Source organism: Callospermophilus lateralis, chromosome 5, assembly GCF_048772815.1.
Source record: "Callospermophilus lateralis isolate mCalLat2 chromosome 5, mCalLat2.hap1, whole genome shotgun sequence".
NCBI lineage: Eukaryota > Metazoa > Chordata > Mammalia > Rodentia > Sciuridae > Callospermophilus > Callospermophilus lateralis.
Genome location: NC_135309.1, coordinates 161,327,443 through 161,348,318, shown reverse-complemented (window position 1 = coordinate 161,348,318; position 20,876 = coordinate 161,327,443). Strand labels below are relative to the sequence as shown.

The 20,876-nt window shown below is 39.9% G+C and overlaps 1 protein-coding gene across 1 annotated transcript in view; it reads left to right on the top strand.

Moving 5' to 3' along the window:
* Ice1 (interactor of little elongation complex ELL subunit 1) overlaps positions 1-17,371 on the top strand; it is a 55,226-nt gene extending 37,855 nt beyond the window's left edge. The window contains exons 14-19 of the mRNA XM_076857492.1: positions 206-374; positions 3,062-3,222; positions 5,513-5,703; positions 7,389-7,495; positions 13,955-14,053; positions 16,377-17,371. Of these exons, the coding sequence (XP_076713607.1) occupies positions 206-374; positions 3,062-3,222; positions 5,513-5,703; positions 7,389-7,495; positions 13,955-14,053; positions 16,377-16,558 (909 nt within the window). The 3' untranslated portion in view covers positions 16,559-17,371. The remainder of the gene's footprint in view (positions 1-205; positions 375-3,061; positions 3,223-5,512; positions 5,704-7,388; positions 7,496-13,954; positions 14,054-16,376) is intronic.
* Positions 17,372-20,876: the final 3,505 nt, after the last annotated feature.

Below are 20,876 nucleotides of genomic sequence, written 5' to 3'. Positions count from 1 at the left end.
TTTTTACCCCTGTGCCGAACTTGGGGCTTTCCATATTGGGAAGTTGTTATCGATTGTTAACTCTATTAGTATTGTGCAACTTTGATTTTTTTCCAGTTTTATTTTTCTAATAGATACTAAATTATGCTATCTTTTGCTATTTTAGGTAGACTAAATATAAATACTATATGTGCATTGCCTTTTTATTTATTTTTTTCCACTTCAGCATTTGGCAGATTGCTTGCTTCACTCTATTCTCTCAGAACTAAAAGTTCAGAAGACATCAAGGGACCACAGTTACATCCATGCCCTGTGCAGAGTGTATGTGGGCATCTGCCGGCAACTGGGAGACCTGGAAAGAGCTCGCTTGTTCTGCTACAGTCTGCTGAAGGAAGGTATGTTTAGATGGTGACGATTTTGTATGAGAAAAATGCTGTTGCTCTGTTACCTTGTGCATAGATCTATGCTTTTCAGCTGTCTGTCACATATGTTTTAAGGTAATGTTGTGTTTTGTGCATTTATTAAAGGGCATAAGTAGCTTTAGCTATACCTAACTGTACCTGGTTTTCAGTAGAGAAAAATACTTAAATTTACTGTGTCAGCACATAACACTTCCACTTGTGTATAATTAGAGTTTCTCTCATTACTGTATATTTATTTTATTTCTTTGTTGCTGCTTTAGGACGAGATAAAATTACATGAAATATGGGAACACTTTTAAAATGGCAAACCACACTTTTATGCCATTAACTGAAAAGGGTAGCACATGTAGGATGAATTCTTAAGCTAATGAAAGAAGTGTGTTGGAGAGAGATGAAAAGGCCTCTGAGGCCGAGGGTTGTTTTGAGATTATCTTTTCCCTTCACTACTATTTCTTTAGCTCCTACTCAGGAATCACATCAGGAGTCCTTCTTCCTTGTATTACGTCATCAGTGATTTTAAGTAGGGAACAGATACTCAAATGGAGCTTATTAGTGCATCAGAAAGTCTTTAAATTCTGCCTGCTTTATTTCTGCATTAACTCTTTCACTCATTTGTTCAGCAAACATGATTAGGTGCTTGCTAAGAGTTCTGCGGTGACCAAAATCAGATGCGGGTGTAACTGTCCAGTGGGACTGAAAGACCAAGTAGCATCACATGAACACTCTTTGGGTTTAGCAGTGACGGGTGGTAGAGAGGAGAGGGACGTGGGCTCAGCCAAGTCCATGTGGCTTTCTTGTTCTTCCTTAGCCACAGCAAATTCATTCTCACCAGTCTTTTGTTTTCAAAGATTTCTCTTTGTTTCCCTCAACTTCACTAGGGCTTACTTATACTTCGCATCCTTCCTTAGTCATTCTCTATCTCTTATTCTCCTCTTTTTGTCTTCATGTCACTTAATCAATGTCTCATACATCTTTTCTTTGCTATCTCTCCCCCACTAGAATGTATATTCTGAAAGGACAGAATTTATTTGTCTCATTTACACTCTGTCCTTACCCCCAGATAAATGCATTGTTAGCAGTCATTAACCATCTGTTGAATGAATGAATTATACTTTGGAAGATGGATTTTATAGTCTGAGGAGTCAGGGAAATTTTTTTGTACCAGGGATTGAACCCAGAGGTGCTTAAACATCGAGCCACATCTCTAGGCCCCCCCCACCCCCCTTTTTAAGACAGAGTCTTGCTAAGTTGCTGAAGTCCTTGATGAGTTGTTAAGGCTGTCTTTGAACTTTCAACCCCAGAGCCACTGGGATTTTCAGAGTGTGCCACTGCGATTTTCAGTGTGTGCCACTGCACCTGGCAGGGGTCAGGGAAATCTTCTTGGTCTTTGTGACTTTTGAATTTGAGGTGTGAAAATATAGAAGAGGTATATATGTGGAGAGAATTCCAGGCAGAGAGAATCTGTGAAGTCCAGTGAAAAGAAGAAATTCCATCAGATAAGCATAGGACTTAATTAATAGATCAAAATAGTGCATTGAGTTTATGCCTTGAGCTACCTACTTTTTAAAAAAAAAAAATTTATAGATAAGAACAGAGGAAATGAAAAAGATGAGCCTTTAAGGACAAATGGTATAAAAATCTGTATAACCACATTGGAAAACTTTTTTTAAAGAAATAAAATTGTTATTCACTTATATGACCCAGGCATTTCATTCTTAGATACAGTACAACAAAAATAGAGACATATCCTTACATAGACTCTGATACAAGTATTGTACTAGATTTGATTCATAATGTCCCATAACTGGAAACGGTGTTAATAGCAGGTGAATGGAAACAAATTGTGCTCCACCAAGCAACTGAGTACTACTTGGCTGGACAGGAACAGACTGCTGAGGCACATAGCCACATGATGGGAAAAGAGGACACATTACACTAGTCCATGAGTAAACATTTGAGGAAAGGCATACTGACTTATAGTAGCTAGAAGCAGGTCAGAGGTTTGGAGTCTGGGGGTGAGAGGACTCAGGGTTGGAGTTAGAAGTTTGGGGATGGTGAGTATTCATTATGACTGCGGTGGTTGCATGTATTTATTCATTTGTTGAAAGTCATCAAACTGTGTACTGAGAGTACTTTATTGTATATAAACTATACTTCAGTTAATTTAAAAGGAGAACCAGAATGTGAAAGAAAGTATTTGCAGCAGAAATCTTGGCATTCAGAATTCATTAAAAGAAAAACTCTTCAAATCAGAAACTTTGTGTTCAGCACATAAGCTCAGCCAGTATGAATGCATTAACTTCCCTGCAGTGACAACTGTCAAATGAAGAATCTGAGGCTGTGAAAATTTAGAGAAAGGATTCTTGCTGAATTTTCTTTTTTTTGGAGTTTTGGCTTATTTTTCTTTTTTCATACAATGCTATATTTTTGTGTAATATATTTAAAGTATAACTAAAGAAAAGATACTAATGTAGGGGGAGAAAAGAGTGGATATTGATATAGCTCCCAAGAGCAGAGCTTTCAGCCATCCATTTGCATTCCCTTCAGCTCTGGATGCAGTGTTACCAGGCACCAGTGAAATAAGTAAAATTTATTCTTGAGTTGTAATTTATTCACTTGATCAGACACAGAGGTTTATTGTATTGTTTTCTTTCTTGTAGATTTTCCAGAGTCTGAGAAGTTGACTTTGTTTATTGCCAACATGTGGCATGATGTATTTCTCTCTCCCTCGGTGATGAGTACAGCCATGCAGTTGGTTGCCAGGCAACGTGCTAAGGGAGAGGTTCTGAACTGCTTGAGAGCCTTTCTCAATTGGGAAAAGGTGAGCTGTTTTTATTTCTTATAATACCTTACTGTAAACTTTTACATAGGTGTTATTATTTGGCTTTGTGTGTAGTTTTTCATTAGTTCATAGGCATCTACATATTAGGTCCTTTGAAATATCATTTTATCCTTAGCTTATGCATTTTATTCATTAAATGTTCACAAGACAGGCCAGGAATAATTGTAGAACTGCAGATTGTGTTACTTTAACAATTGTTTTATACCCCAATACAGATGACATTACATAGTTTGTTTTATGAATGATGAAATTCATACATATGTATATATGGGTAAAGGTCTTGGAAGAGCTATAAAATATTTGGCTCTACAATAGGTGCTTAGGTGAAAAAATTGATACTTAAATTTCTTCTTGTTAGGCTTTTTTGAATTTAATATTTTTCTTAGTGGAATTTGTATTTGTTCTGAATACATGGTTTTTCTATTACCTTTCATTAATTTTGTTTTTCTTTGGTTATTAACGTGTTGAAGTAGTATGTAGATTGGCATTTTTTGTTCATAGATCTTATCTAATGGGAATTCAATTGACAATAGTACAGTGTAAGCAGAGAGTAAAATCAGCGAGGGGTGGATTTTTATCTGCCTTTCTCTTTTTAATGAGCATGTGTTACTTTTATCTTTTAAAGACTCTAATGACTTATGTTTGGAGTTGAATTTTACACATTTTGCTTTCCTTCTTAAGTACTTATAGATGTCAGTGTTCCTTAAGCTTTTATTTTTTATAAAAATGGAACAAGAAGGGTACTGGGGTTCCAAGTTTGACTATTAAAAAGCAAATCTGGCCGGGTATGGAGGTGCACACTTGTAATCCCAGCGAGGTGGGAGGATGAGTCAGGAAGATCAAGAGTTCCAAACCAGCTTCATCAACTTAGTGAGGCCCTGTCTCAAAATAAAAAAGGGCTGGGATGTGGCTCAGTGGCTAAGTGCCCCTGGGTTCAGTCCCCAGTACAAAAAAAAAAAGAAAGCAAGTCTGTAATCACCTCTTCAACAGTCTATTTGGACAAATCAATGTATGTGACGTAAGGTACTGTCACAAATTCCAGTGGGTGATTTAACAGTGGTGACTTCCCATGCTAGGGTTTAGCTCAGTGGAAGAGCTTGCTTATGTGCTATGCACAAGGCCTTGGGTTCCATCCCCAAATCAAGGCAAAAGAAAGTGAAGATGAAACCTCCTTCCTGACTCCCACCAGGGATACCCATAGTCACACAGGCATCCTCCTCTAGAAGGAGTATCGCTGGTTCAAAATGCTGGTGACCAGAAGTGTTTCAGCTTTCATGTGTTGAGGATTTTGAAATACTTGCATAGACTTTATACTTTGAGTATAAAAACCTAAATCCAATATGCTCCAAAACCAAAACTTTTTGAACCCAGGTTTCTTGTATTGAGAATATAAGTGTGCATGATGTATGTATTATTTTTATATTAGAACTTGTATGTAGTGCTGGTGGAAGTGCCAAAAGATGATGAAAGTACTTTGGAAACTAGAGAGACAGCTTCTTATAGAGTGAAGTGTATTTTTAAAAAGGGCCCAACAGTTCCCCTCCTAGGTATTTTGCTAAAGAGAAGTGGAATTCATATCCACAAAGACATACACATTGACACTCACAAAAATATCATTCATAATACCCCAAAACTGGCTCTAATCCAGATTTCTGTCAATCAACAGGTTAGGAGACCATCAACTAGTGGCAAATCCATATGATGAATTGCTATTCAGTGATAAAAAGAAATGTTCAGAGTACTAATACATGCAGCAATATGGATAAATATCAAAAAGCACCATATACAACTGTGAAGGAAGCCAGATATAATTGTCCAGCATTGTCACATTCCATTTTGTGGATTTCTGAAAAAGGCAAACTGGACTCCAGAATCCTAAGAACAGAATTTTAAAATGTTTTTAAGGCCTTTAAAAAAATTATTAATGGATATTATAACTTCCATTCTCTGATTTGAGGGAAAATTGTATTCCTATCTGACTTACAGCTAAACTCTTTCTACTTGATTTAATTCTGCATCTTGCCTTATGTTTTGTTTTTTTTTTTAATCCTGGTTTATCAACTACTGTTCTGTAATCATTTTATGCTGAGTATTATGACTAACAGAAACATGGTTCTTATTCAAAATGCAACTGAAAAAGTTGTTTTTAAGATTAAATAAGTATGCATTTGCATGTTTTAATGTTTGAGATTACTAACCATACATTTGAGGTTTACTATATTTGAGACTCATTTTATTTTTTAAATTTATTTATTTTTTTATTTGTTAGAATGCACCTGTAGATGTTGGCATCATGGTTTCTAAGCTACTTTTGACCATACAGCTAAGTCCAAAAACAGAATTTCAGTCCAGTGAGAAGTTTGGAGAAGACTTAAGTGATAACATTTGGGAATATATATTTGCCATTGATTTGCTCTGCTGTCATAAGAAATGGATTTGGACACATGATAACATCATAAGGTTAGCTATTTTGCCAACTTAAAGATGGGTTGTTTTAATTGTATAGTTGTCTGTTGAATACTAAATTGTAGTTATAAGGCAATGTTTACAAAAGACATTTTTGTTTCAATGAAAGTTCATAAAATTACCTTAAAATATCTGTGAACATCACATTCCTTTGCTTTATTTTTCTGCAGTACTTCTCACTACTTTTTGTTACTATCTCTCACCAGTAGAAATGACTCTTAGGAAGTGGGTAGTTTGGGTCACTGGTATATCCTGAACACATAAGATAGTGTCTACTACAAGGGAGACACCCAGCAAATATGTGTTGAATAAAGTGTCATGATCATTTGCGTAACACACAGATAATTTGGAAAAAGAAAGAAGTATTAAAAGTAGCAGCTTTTCATGTGGGAAAGAATTGAGTCTGATGCTGTAGGCGTCCATTCTATCCATGCCCATCATTCTAGCACTAACTCTATACCATCTCTGAGAGAATGGAGAAAATTGTCACTCATACAATTTCCTTTAGGCCTTAATTTTCTTGTGGAACCGTGATTGAGAATGACTGGATCAAGGGAGTTTATGATATTAAAAAGTATTCACCACAGGGTTGATAACCCATGTCCTTGAAATATTTGAAGTAACTTCTGTGAGAACCCATCTATGTCAAGGATGTTGTTGCTTCTCTGACACTAAGGAGGATGAGACAGCTAAATGCTGAATTCTGGTCCTTCTGTAGAATTAGATTCAGCTATGTTAAAATACATAGCTATAAATAGGTTTTTGTGTGTTGACAGAGAAAAATAGTTCACAGTTAGTTATTAATGAGAAAGTGACAGAGCCGTGTGTGCAGTGCCCATGTGTGATGGTATGAGGGCTGTGCGGGTCCCCTTTCCCTGACTCTTCATGGGAGCCCAGGAGGCAGAAAAACCCTCTGTCCACAGTCCCACCAGCAGTGAGGGTAGTGTGGCACCTCAGGACTTCTAATTGAGTGACTCCAGACCCTGCCTCTTCTCTCAGCATTACGGAGGCTCCCAGTACATTGTTAACATTTGTAAGAGAAAAGTGTCTAGAAAGAAAAGCCAGAATTAGAAGAGTAATGATTATCCAAGTTATGATTATTTGCAGTGCTTTTTATTTTCCATTTTTCTTTTGCTTGCTTAATTTTTCCCGTGATACATTGTGAATGCCACGTAAGAAGTAAATACCTTTTGAAAAGAAAGGAATTGTCACTATTTTCAGTATGTGGAAGGTTTTCTTTATCCATCTAAAGTGTGCTTTGATGTTTGGCATTAGTTTCCCCTGGGGCTTGGCTATTTTCACACTTGTGGCTTATTTGTGATTCTCCCAGTTAACTGTTGGCTCCTGGAACTCAGGCTTCTTGAGTGCCGGAGGGGCCACGTGAAAATCCAGACTCTACCATCTCCTAGTCCTGTGACTTTGAGATTGCTGTCAAGGGTAAAAACCAGAAGAAGGTTGCAGGCACAGGTGGGTAGCTATAGCCCCTCATGAGCCAGTGTGGGCATGGATACCCTGAGGAGTTAGACAAGGTGTGAGCTTCAGTGTCCGTTCTCACTCAGGTCGCCATATCAGCCCCTCCACACTTAACCCGTCTTTCCTCCGGGTGTATGGATCATGTGTAAGACCAGCTATTGTTCAAGTGATGATGGACTCAGATCCTTTGTGCTGCTATTTTCCAGTAAGGAGCTGTGGCCCGTCATGGATAAGTGGATAAAGTATAGAAAAGGACACACAAATGTGGCATATACTCCCGACGTTATCATAGCATCCATCCTCAGACTGATTGGTGAGTTGTCTGTTTTATTGCTTTCTTTTTCCTTGTTATTCATGGGAGAATAAGTATTAGTATTATAATTGATTTTGAAATCTCACCATATCAACCTTCAGAACAGTTTAATATTTAAATTAATCCTCCTTAGTCATTCTCTTGCCTTGTACACTAGTGTTGTGTCCATCTTTCTCCGGGATTAAGTCTTCATGTTAGTACACTTGGCAAACAATTGAGCTCTTGCTTCTAGATTCTAATGTTAATTCACATACACACTAGGGTACATAAATTGCTATAAATTACACTGTAGTCTCACTTGGTGTCTAAAATGAGAATGTCTTCACACAACCCACCACAGTTTTTTTATATTTGCCTAATAAGCAAGAGAGTAAGAGTATACAAAATTAAATTTACCATTTAAAAATATTTTAAATGAGACCTAGTTTCTCCTTACCCTCAGATCTAAAGAGGACCCCAGTGGCCATTTGGTTATATTCCTTCCCTTGAGCCCACATTTTTTATTTTTTTCCTCTTTGTTTCAAATGTGACAGACTGTCCAAGCCCTGCAGAATTATCAGGGGCTAGTTCTTGTGATTATTAAAAGACTCTGCTGACATGTGGTGTGTCAGCCACATGTCTCCTTCCTCACCCAGAGGAACACAGATCCAAGTTCTCTGGTTGCTGCACCATGGCCCTTCAGATGCTTCAAGACTGTCCATGTGACTTTCACATTTGGATCTTAGCTAATTAGAACTAAAATACAATACATTTGAAATCAAGTTTGTTTTGAGAGTATGTCAAAAGGAAGCTTTATACACTCAGTAGGACTTGTGATCTCTCTGCTGCCTTGGTCACCACATTAGCAGGTATACATTCATCTTCCATGTGTGCTGCACATGCAGATGCAGAGACTTCTTGCTGGTACCTATTTAGGTGGAAATATGTTACCCAATAAGGGAATGTGGGAACCAAATGGTTGCTAAAAAATAGAGGAATTCAGAAGAGTTGTATCAAAATATAAACAGCCCAGAAGTGGAAATGAATAAAATGTGCTCAATTGGGCATAGTCTCAAAACAGTTTTGCTGAATTTCTTGGTTCAACGACGATTTCCATTCCTAGATGTGAAACAGTAAGGAACACAGGAGGGCCAGTGCTAACAAATCCAACCGTCAAGTGACATCTGTGTTTCTGGAAATTCTGATTCCAGTGGCAGTTTCTTTATGAATTCAGGAAAAATGTTCATACTGTGGACTAACTCTTTCTAAATGGTAAAATCTTTTTGAGAATTTGAAAAGTTAGGAGAGGGATTTTAAGTCTGTTAATACATGTTGTCTCAGAGGAAGTATCTATGGAATTTTTGAAAGATTTATATTTTTTGTAGCCATGCTTTAAAATATGGCTTTTCCTGTTCTTGTTGCCTTGGTTGTGATTCTGTATTTATTTAAGAGGGGAAGTGGGATTGAACATGGCATGTCTGGTGCTCAGCAGAAGCAGCCTCTGCCTTTAGTTCAGGATAGCTCCTCTCATCACTTGCATAAGAACTCTTTAATTAGATTTCATCACTGGGGCTGTGAACTTTGTCTGGTTGTCCAAATTGCCTGGGAAGCTGTATTTAAGATGCTGATTCTTAGGTTGCTCCACCCAAGGCTCTTTCTGATGGTCTTGTGGAGAGCTGGGTCTTCAGTGCCTTTCATGGAAGCCTCTGATAACATGGACTTGGAAATGATGGTTGCCTCAGTAATAGCAATCTGTTGCTGGGTGTGATGGTGTACACCCATAGTCCCAGTGGCTTGGGAGGCAGAGTCTGGAGGATCACAAGTTTGAGGACATCCTCTGCAACTTTGCAAGACCCTGTCTCAAAAAGTAAAAAGGGCTGATGTAATTCAGGGGTTAAGTGCCCTTGGGTTCAAAAAAAAAGCAATACACGGGTTTAGATGTCACAAAACTTTTAAACAGACAATATGTAAATGTGTGCTATAAAAAGTAGCCCATGTGAATTGAAAAGAATTTTTTATAGTTTATCCAAGAGTGAGTATGTAAATTATAGGAAGAAAACACAATTTGTATTTATGTCAAACTAAGGCTAGTTTGTTCTTTAAATCTTTAATAGTCTGGCTTTTGAGTGATAACCAAATAACTTATGCCATATTTAATACGTATTATTTCGTGTAATATATGTATATTTATAAAATTGATATTTTACAATTTGTATTATAGGGAATAATATATAATTAACAATGTGTAACTGATAAATAACTGATAAATCCATATAATAAAATGATAAGACTAAATATGTACATGTAGTTCTAAGGATGGATAGTTAGAAAGGACAACATTGAAATTTGAAGCAGAGTCTGGACATTTGGGTCTGCCAATGGAGCTGGCAGGCTTGCCGGGGGATAGGTATGGAGGAGGCTGGGGTGCAGCTCACTTGCAGTGTGCTGGCAGGCTGAGGCTGGGGATGGTGCTGAGCTTTGTCCCACTCATGTTTTGATGCTTCAATGTTAGGCACTAAGACCCATGCAGCCAAGCTGGTCATGAGGGTAGAGGGAGAAGGCAGCTGAAACCTGCAGTTCAGAACTGCTGTGGCCTGAGAAGGAAAGTTGTTCTCCACCCCTTTGTCTGGAATGGCTGCTGGCTGAGAAACTCTGTTATTGAAACTTCTCGCCAGGTCTAAGGTTGACCATGACTAAAGAATTTAATCAGTAATTAAGTTGGTTGGCCTTGATATAACATTGCCTGCTGAGGTCACAAACTAAGCATTCATAAAATAAAAAGAATTACCTTTATTCTTAATTCCAAATGTGCAAAGTTCCAATTAATGAATCTTAATCCGTGGTAAATAAAACAAGCTTGTGTAGTGTTATCTACTGTTGAACTGAGGTATCAACATTGCTATTAGAAAGTTGTCATCTGTGATTACTAACTGGGGTTTACTTTGATTGGCCTTTTCTAACAATAATGTGTCCAAGACCTTTTTGTGGAATGCCTGAGTGGCTCTTGACTCAGAGATGTGGAAGAGTGACAGAACCACTTCTAACCTTAGCACTCCTCATTTCTTGGTAGAGATGAGACCTAGGAAGGTCAAGCCCTAGACCAGGTTTACACAGTGAAGTTAGCAGAGCCATGGCAGAAAATTGCCTGGCACTGGATTCAGTGGAATTTAAGCTGCACAATGCTACGTCTCTGCCCCCAGAGAGCTCATTAAATTCTGAATAACAAGGCCCACCAGCATTAACTGGAACCTACCCTGTAGGAATACACTCCATCAGATGTCAGGTTTGTACAAGTCAGAAATAGCCCTGACTTGATGCTTTCTCTTCATTCTCCTCTCAGGTCTTTCAACTGCCTTTGGAATTTTCGCAGCGCACCCTTTCATTAGCATAACTGGAGCCAAAGTCTTGTCCTCATGGTGATTTTTCAGTTCACCAGAAGATTTGCTCTCCCTGCAGGCTGTTAGCTTTTCTCTAGTGGCCTTGTCATGTTATGGAGTAGGTGGTCTTTGACAGTGAGGTTAGCTTCACACTTCTGTTGGTATGCTACTGTAGCTGAGTGGCCTTGGATTCCTTCACATCTCTTCTGTGGGGGACTTTTCTTCCCATCTGTTTGGCAGATTCACCTGTCATCTTTATCAAGCTATCATGTACTTGGGTCTTTTTCCCAAAACAGTCTACTCAGACTTATGATTTTGTCTATTTTTTAAATTTATTTAGACATTTATGAAACCAATTTTATTGAGCACATTAAATTGAATGAAAGGGAGCCATTATAACATGGTGGGGTATCATTATCTGAAAACACTTATCCTGTATCTGAATGATCCCATTGCTACATTAGGCACATGTTCCTCTCTCTGCTATCAGTTATGCATTAAGTACCCCAGCATGCAGTTAGCAGTTTGATCTAATTGCAAGAAGCTATGTAAAAGTAATAACAACCACTTGAAATTTGTGATCTCTGAAGCACATAACTTTTCACCTTCATCAAAAGGCTGCATAAGAAATTATGGACATTTGTGGTTCTCATCTTGGACTAGGAATTATCCAGATGTTCTTAGATCAGTGGATATTTACTGAATATCTGCTGTATATCACAGGACTCAAGGTGTATGTAACAGGCACTAGACATGGTTCCTCTAGGTGTAAGTTTCCTAGGTATTATAGCCTCAGTTGCTCTATATTCAAAATCGAAATGTAGTTCACGTACTCTATTCACAAATCAACCTGTGTAATATTGGTAGTAGTGAGGGATAGCATGGTCATTGAACAAGCATTCAATATAGTATTCTCATAGAGGTACATCCAAGATATCTTCCAGAATCTTCTCCGATAAGGGAAACAGTGAAAAGAAAATGAAGGCCTTGCTTGCTGGAGGAGATGGGATTTTGGCTTGGAACAAACTTGCATTATAGGACACCCACTGGAATAAACGAAGGATTGAGGTTTTTAGGAACTCCATAAATTATATTGTTCTTCTTGATTGATTGGCTTGACCTGTGACCTAGATCATTGGTTTTCATGCCTTTCAGTCTCAAGACCCCTACATACTATTAGTCACTATTTATTTAGAACTCGAAAGAATTTTTGTTACTCCAGGTTATATCTATCAGTATTTACTATATTAGAAATTAAACTGAGAAATTTTCAAGATATTTATTTATTTAAAGTAAAAAGTAATAAGCTCATTAACATAAGTGATATTTTAATTTTGTTTTAAAATACCATGTTTCCGACACCAGCAAGAGAAACTGGACTGCACTGCTGGTTGTACTTCCTTTCTGTCTGCTTTGTTAGAAGGTGGCCGTTTTCTCATTGTCTGCTCTGCACTTAGTCTCTTGTAATCTGCTATTTGGGTTACCTATATGAGGTAAATTTAGTCATGTAGGTAGGTAGTTGATTAAAAGGAAGAATGGGAAGAATAATTTTAATAGGCTTTTCAAATGTTTGGATAATTCTAGGTTCTAGATGTTCCTCTTTGATATTACAATTACATTCAACAAATAGCAGTTCCTTTTTTTTTCCCTTTTCTTTTCTTTTTTTTCCCTTTTCTTTTCTTTTTTTTCTTGATATGGGAGTTTTGTTGTATTGCCCTTGTTGAAGCTGAAATTTACAGGTTGGTTGCAGTATGCAGTCTGAAACCCCAGCAGTGAACTTCTCATACTCTTTCACTACCATCCCCTGGCCAAGTTTGCCCAGTGAAGGTGTCCATTTGCCCATTTATTTTGTGTCCTCCATTGCTCACTTGGAAGATAATGATTTGTACACATCTTCCAGGTGTCAACAATAAAAAAACAAAAAGAAACTCCCCAAACCCACACATATCATATCAACATTGTTCTCTTAGGTAATATGAAAATGACTGACAGAAGTTGTCCCAGAATTCTAATTATGCTTAAAGACTCCAAGTGTTGTCATCCAACACAAGAAAAAGTTTCATTGAAGTTACAGCTCACTTTGTTCATGTTCGAGAACACATCTGCATTTTCCCACTGTTATTTTTCGGGTGAAGGTGTCATTGCCTGGGAAAGCTACCTCGCTGCACTGTATGCAGACACCTGTGTGCTTTTCTTCAGATTGTGTACTTTTTGGTCCAGATCTGTTGAGAGTGCTGGTGACTCTTCACCGGGGCTTTTCTTAAATGAAAATGGGTCTTCTGGCTGCAAGCAGCTGGTGATGAGAAATGGCCCCTATCCAACGAGGTGCCTCTTTGACCTGTGCTGGCCGCAGTTACTGATCTGCTGTTGTCTTTATACCATTGTCCCATGCTGAAGAGACAGTTTCCTAGCTTTGGTGTGGGATCCTTTTGACTTTGAGGCCTCCCGGGACTCTGTAGCCTCTCTAAGAAATTGCCTCTCTGTATTACAACAGCAGTTAGATCAAAAGCATGTGTTTGGCTGGGACCACAGTCTTATATTTGATCTGTTAACCTAATAGAAGTCATCCATTGACATGTGACCTGCTGAAACATTCTCTGCACTATGTCAAATTTCATTTGTTACGTTGTAGTTGGACTGAGAAGCTGCACCTTGTCATTCTGTTGGGGTAAAAGCAGAGACAGTTGGCCATTTTGTTGACATCCCTGGGTTTTATTTTCTTTCTTCTTCTTCCTCTTCTTCCTCTTTCTCCTCTTCCTCCTCTTCATCTTCCTCCTCTTCCTCTTCCTCCTCTTCCTCCTCTTCCTCTTCCTCTTCCTCTTCTTCTTCTTCTTCTTGTGCTGGGGATTGAACCCACAGCCTTGTGCATGTGAGGCAAGCACTGTACCAGTTGTTGGCACTTCTGGAAGACCAATGTGTTCCATGAAGTCTTGCTGCCTTGCTGTTCATCCATTTTCACTTAGGAGCAGTCACCCTTTTAACTTTAGTCCAGGGTTCTTAGCCAGAGAGCACTAAGGTCACAGGAAAAAATCAAAATTCATACGAAGAGTGATCAGTTTCTAACCAAGGACTCTCTGTGTTTTATCTTGTTTGTTTTCCCTAGGTCGCTTGGGCCAATTGGGTTTGAAGGAAGGATTTCCAACTGCTGTGAAAAATATTAGTTCGGTTATTGGTATGTTCATACAACATGCTCAGGATGAAGGTAAAACTCTTATTTATCAAAATTGCTTTCATATCTCTTGAGTTTCTCTTACTGTTTAAGCTTTTTTTTTTGAGTACCTACTGTGTGCCTCGCTGTGTGCTTGTACATAGGGAAAATGAGATGGATGCTCAGTATTGCTGTTTGTGCATGTGAGTTCCATGGTGTAGTTTGTTCTTTTTAGTAGCTGACCCTGTTGGGCAGTGTTCCCCTAAGGAAGAAAGTGCTCTCTTCTCGCTCTGCTTCTGCCTCAGACACTGTGTCTGAGCCCTGGGTCTTAACCTTGGACCTCATCAAGGCCTCCTGCTCAACTATGTCCTGACCAGCTGAAGTCACATGTAAAGCAATGCTACATGGTGACGGACCCACCATTGTTGTGTGCTTAGCATCAGAAGAGGATTGGAAAGCTAGAAATCCTGCGAGCAATTGCTGTGCTGGGTTTTCTATTATCATTTACATATTACATAGTATATAATTTTATGTCTTACTCTTGTGAGAAAAGCTTAACTCAAAATAACCGTTACAAGTGATATATCTAGTTTCTGTTTTGAGTATTGTGCAATCAAAAAATAATGTAGTTAACTTTTCATCAGAGAGGCACAAGTGACATCTTAAATACTGCATGACACCAAGGTGATCTTAACATGGTAGGTCTTTGTTTTGAGCTTTCAGAGGGAGGTTTGCTGTGCTGAGCTGGTAGAACGCAGCCTGAAGGTGGCTCCCTGAAGCACCCTCCTGACTTCAGGGTGGCTGCTGAGGGATGCTTTCCTTCTGCATGAGCATTCCTCATTCCTCCCTTACACCCTCCTTGTGCTGACGAGAAGGATTCTAGCCCAGAACAGCCCCAGAGGGTTACCTTGCCAATAAATGAAGACTTGTCCTGTTGCTGGGTTAGTGTAACCTAGAAACCAAGCAGCCCTAACCATGAGGAGGAAAGAGCCACTGTGGGCTGTGGCTGATTACTACATGGCATTGCCCCGTCCTGTGGCATCCACTACCAGCCACACCCTCCCTCTTAGGTGGATGGCACCACCCTTATTGCATATGCCAGGCCTGGGGGAAAGCATAAGATATGTTCTTAGGTAAGATATGTAAGGAGCGGTGCCTTGGCAGCCCTGTTCACCCAGGTTTGCATGACTTCAGAGCCAGTCTCTTTAAACAGCATTACATATCTGCCTTTATAAAGTTCTTTTTTTTTTTTTATCTGCTTGTATTTCACTCACATGGCATTTTAATTTGAGCCGTGGCCATTCTCTGTGCCATGCTCTGTGCTTCTTTCAATATTTGTAGGTGTGGGGGTGGAGAAGGGGGGTGGGTAGTAAAAGCATCAGTTCTGCTATTATCTTAAACATTAACATTTGCATGTGTGGTATGTTTATGTTGTTTTTTAAATACAAGTTGAGCATCCTTAATCCAAAAATGCAGGATATGATACTGTAAGTTTCTACTTGTGTAGAACCATGAAACATTTCCGTGCACAAAATTATTAAAAATATTGTATAAGATTACCTTCAGGCTTTGTGTACAAGGTGTGTATGAAACATAAATGAATCTTGTATTTAGACCTGAGTCCTATTCCCGAGATATTCCATTATTTATATACATACATTTCAAAATCCAAAACAATCTGAAGCACTTCTGGTCCCAAGCATTGCAGATAAGGGCCACTCAACACATGTGTCATGTGTCACTCACAGAAGACTGAAATACAGTTAATAATAAAATTTTAACTAACTCCTAAAATATTTAAACTTAATGTAAATAAACCCTAACTAAATTAAGTTTTAAGTAAAATAAAGTAAGTAAAACTGCTAAATAAACTGCTAAAAGAGAACTATAATATTCTTCTATGGTTTATAAGTTAGATAAGATCCACAATCCTGCACTGTAATCCAGCATATTAAAGTGTCTCATATCATTGCATTTTTTCACATCCAAAGTCCATTTAGGAACACTACTAGTGGATATTGAATAGATTCATATTGAACAGATGTTAGGAGCACCTTGTCTTCTTAAACTTAAATGTGAGTGCTTTTTGGAACTGCTCTGGGCAGAGAAGTTCTGGGTCTCTCCCCTTTCCCCCACATGGCAGTCCTCAGAACACAGACAGGAGTTCCAGGAGCTAGGGTCAGGTCGTTTTTCCTTTTCATTGTGGATAGTTCTTAATGATTTTTTTTTTTTTACTGTGGGATCTTTCTTATGCATTTAATTTTCATTGCTGGCAGAAAGAATTCTTTATCTGAAAGCATTCCTGTATATTACAAGATTAAAATTTTGAGTAACAGATACTGTCTTACGTTATGATTGATTTAAAATTTCTCTTCAGATATACCATGGGGAATACAGTTAGCAGCTGTGTATGCTCTTTGTGACTTGAGTCCCAGCAACCCAGCGGAAATTTCCAAGATCCTAGAAGCTTGGCGGAGACAGACCTCCAGCAGCATCCCATCTGCAGTCGTCAGCTGCCTGGAAGAAGTCGGCTCCCTGAGTGAGGAGGGGCTCAGCTGAAGGCAGGGGCCGCTGCGGCTGGAGAAGTGCCTTGACACATCCGCTGTCCGTACACTACTCAGCTTTAGGAATACAGCGTGAGGTCCAGATGTGAAGTAGGTAGAATGGCAGCAGCCCTCCCCAGCGTGGGCAGGGAGAGCAGGCAGCTGTGTAATTGTTCTTTCCTAAACCACATACATTTCACTTTGGCTGTTGTGATCATGTGACATGGATTGTGTAATTGTGTCTTGGTCAAACAACAAACACTTGAACCTAGCCCTTTTTTTGCTGCAGAAAGTGTCCTTTTAGTGGCTTTTAAAAGTTGAGTGGCATTTTATAATGAATTTAACAACATAAAAACAAGATTTGGTTCCTGGGCTATTTTGGGCTTTATGCTCATATAGTGACTAGGAAGAAACAAATTGGCTAAAAAAGAAATAAAAGAGTCTTCCGCTCTCTTAGCTGGATATGGGCTACAGAAGTTTCTCTCAAGATGTGCTTAATTGACCACAGTAAAACACTGAGAGCTGTCAGCAGAAATTCACTTTACTGCATCTTCTTCATATCTCTAAAGGTTTAAGAATATTTAACTATATATCAGGAAGGGAACTGAACCATAGATGTTCCACTGCAGGTTTTTGTATCAGAACATGTATATGAGTGACTCCGTGGTGATCGCAGCAGAGCTCTGTGTGCTGTGTACATACGGACAGTGCTATGATGTGTCTCACATTGGATGATATTCCACTTTCGGAATTTTAGTATTTGTATATAGAAAATGGGTTTAATAACTCACCGTGATTCTGATTTGTCTTATATTCATCATTTCTTAAAACTCTTGTATGTGTTTTTTATAATAAAAAATAAAAGTAAGCCATGCACATTGTTGTTATGATTATTAAAGTATGACACTTGGCATTTCTCTACCAAAGATGAAGAAAATACTGTAACCCAGGCCAGAAGGAAACGGCCATCCCTTAGGAGCCTCGCCTCCTGCACAGGTGCTGCACTGCCAGTGCTGAGCTAGTTCTGGGCACTCACTGAGCAGGTGCTCCGTGGTGGTGCCAGGTAAGTGCTGAATGGCTCTCAGGATTTGATTTGTTTTTTAATTATAATTTAATTATAATTGCTGCCCTTTTAAAAAAGCTTCATCTGACAACTCTTCTGCTAATCCTTCTGCCTCTTTTCCTAAGCATCAGAGACATAACTTGAAGCTCTGGAAGTTGTTTGTTGGTGTGGTCATGCTTTCCACCAGTGTGCATTGGGCATCTCTGCCAGGTGCCTGGCTGGGAGGACCTGGTCAGGGCAGTTGAGAAACAGGTTCTCATAGAGCTATGATCTGTGGGAAGAGAAAATTTCTAAGGAACCACCCAGTAAATACAGCATCATGAATCTGGTGAGGTGCCATATTAAGAAACCATGGAGCGCACAGTGGAGAAGAGCGGGAAAACCTCTCTCTTTTCTGTGCGAGGCAGGTTTTTTGAGGAATTGATGCTGAAAAGACCTGGAAAGAGGAAGCCAGCCTTGAACACACAGGAGGAGTGTCCCTGTGTATGGTTGAGGTTGGCCCTGTGAGGTGAAAAATGTACTGTGTGCCAGAAGGCAGTTGCTATGACCACAACACAGGACAAATGTCCATAAGATTGTGTTAGACAGGAATCTAACAGTCACTTTGGACTTGACACCTGACCCCCAACTGGGAACACATTCACATGCTTAGAACCCAAGGCTTCAAGGAAGAGTTGAACAGAGGTGTCACGTAAGGTTGGAGTTCACTAAGTCTTTTTTGAGATGAAGGGATGTGCAAAGACTGAGAAGTGAACCAGAAAGACCTGTAAGGGGACCTGCAGCAATGGCAGTGTAGACAATCAATGGTAGGTAGATTTAAACCCGTGGTGGAGGGCTGGAATGTACCTCAGTGGTAGAGCACTTGCCTCACATACAGGAGGCCCTGGGTTCCACCCCCAGCACCACAAAACCAAAAATAAATAAAACTTATCATGTGGGTGGAATCAATGCTTATCCATTAAGTGGGGGGTGAGGAGCAGGAGGGAGTCTAGGAATAGTCCCAGGTTAGTGAGTTGGGCAGGCACCTGGGGTGGGGCACAGAGGTTTGATAATAAAAGTCACAAATGCCATGCTTTCTGTTTGACAGGGGAGCCCTGAGACATGTAGGCATCAGTGACAAGGAATCTTTACAGGTGAAGTTCTGCCCAAGGACCAGGGCAGAGGTTTGGAAGTTGGCAGCGTATGGAGGCTGTTTACAGATCTATATTTGTGTATTCACGTAAGGAGAAAAATAACTTCCCTTGGCCGACCTAGAATTTGAGGTGGTATGGGAGAGGGTGGAGGAGGAAACAAGGCAGGCAGGCAAGCTGGGTGATGGATTTTGCCCTTGCCAGGAGCTTCCAGGCCTGGGCTTGGGGGGGGGGGGTAGGTATCAGTGGGTGGGAGTGACCTTGATGAGCTTATCCCTCAGGATGCTGGGTTTACTGTGAATGGGAGGCAAGTAGGAGATGGAGGAGCCGTCTGCTGACACAGCGGTGAGGTTTTGCCTGTGTGAGTGTATCAGGTGGATCTAATGTTTTAATCTCAGCAGCATTCTGTGTTTTTAATTCAAGGAGAACAGGCACACTGCCATCGTCTGCCACTGAGAACTCCTGGTTGCTGCACTTCAACCAATGTGGTACCCCAAGTTTACTAGTCAGGATCTGCTCCATGCTGTGGGCTGATTATAAGTAGGCCTGGAGTTGCCCTTGTGCTCCGTACCCTTCCAAGGTTAAAAGAATTTTAAACTCAATTTCTAGTAACCAAGCAGAGCATTGCTGTAGTGTTGTTTGATTTGAACCATACAGCGAACAAATCTGGAGTTGGGTGGGGCTATAGGCTGGAGTCTGGGGTCTGCAGAAGTGCACAGATACTAGGTATCTTGATTGAGCTGGGTCCTATGCAGCCTAATAAACCTTGCAGTGTGGAGCTGACAGGAGCGACTCAGAGCAAGCCGGGCTGCTGCACTAGCAGCATTTCCTGTTGTGCCTGGGCATAGTGATCATGGTGTAGGAAGTCGAAGGAGATAGAGGAGAGGAGGGGTGGTGAACAGAGGACAGAGTAATCTTAGTGATCATACTAGCTGACCTTCACTTGCCACACACTTTCCTATGCAATCCCTGGCTTTGCATTTTAAGTTTAGAATCAGCCCAATGTGCTGGGCTGATGACATTCCAGTGGTGATTTTACATGCAGAATTCTCTGTCCAATTGTTTCGCTTGTTTTTTTAAGATCCTAAGTGCCCATGGAATTCAGCAAATTTAATTGGAAAAGAATGAAACCAGAATATGTTATGTGAACACAAGGGCCTTCACTGTGGCCACCAGAGGGCGCTGCAAGCTTGCCTGTGAGTGAAGCCAGAGGCCAGCAGGCGCCCTCATTGGAGTAGGGCTGAGACATGAAGGACTGTGCTCCCAGCTTGTCCTCCAGGAAACCACATCTGTCTCCATTCATATTGAGCACTAGTCTCACTGCCTAGGCTCAGTAGCTCCAGGAGTCAGTGGGGAGGTGTGGGCAGGATAGCATGTGAAGCCAATGTCACTCAAGAGCATATTTCAAAAAAGAAACAAGCAGCAGGTGCTCTGCATGTTTGGCCAAATTCTTTTCTGATGATTTTTTTAAAGTCTCCTAATGCAAAATGCTTTGCCCAAAAAAAAAAAAAAAAAATCCGGGTGGGTTATTGGCAGTGATAGGTGACCATGACTAATCAGGTCTGGCACTTTCAGCTCACCCCAGCTGCACAATCCTACCCACATTGAGCATGCTCCCTGCCTATCAGGTAAGATCCTGGCACATTCTGTCCTGTATAGCCACATTATGAAGGAGTTGTGTGAAAAGAAGTCACAAATGTGAATCTAATCTACCTGTCTCACCAAGACTGGAGGTGCAACAATGTTTTCAGTGTTATGTTCCAGAAATGTAGGTACATTTCTTTAAAGTCAAGACATCAACTGGGCACCAGTTTCCTGCTTCCTTCCATATGCCTGACACATTCTCACAAAAATTCAGGATGTGCAATTGTGAACCACACTGGAAGTTCATTTTCTTGCCCCTCTGAACAGAACTTTAAGGAATGCCTACTTTCATATCATGAATTTCTATGTTAATATGCTTGGAAATCTTAGTGAGTTGAACCATCACTGTTCTGCAGTCAGTTTGCAGACAAAGGTAGAGTTGTGAAGAGTGAGGGGGAGATGGTACAAATCAGTTTTACACAAATGTGTCCCCTTTTGTTGTGAAGGACATTAGGACTTGGGCAGGCTCATTCAGGTAACTTGTGTACCTCCTCACA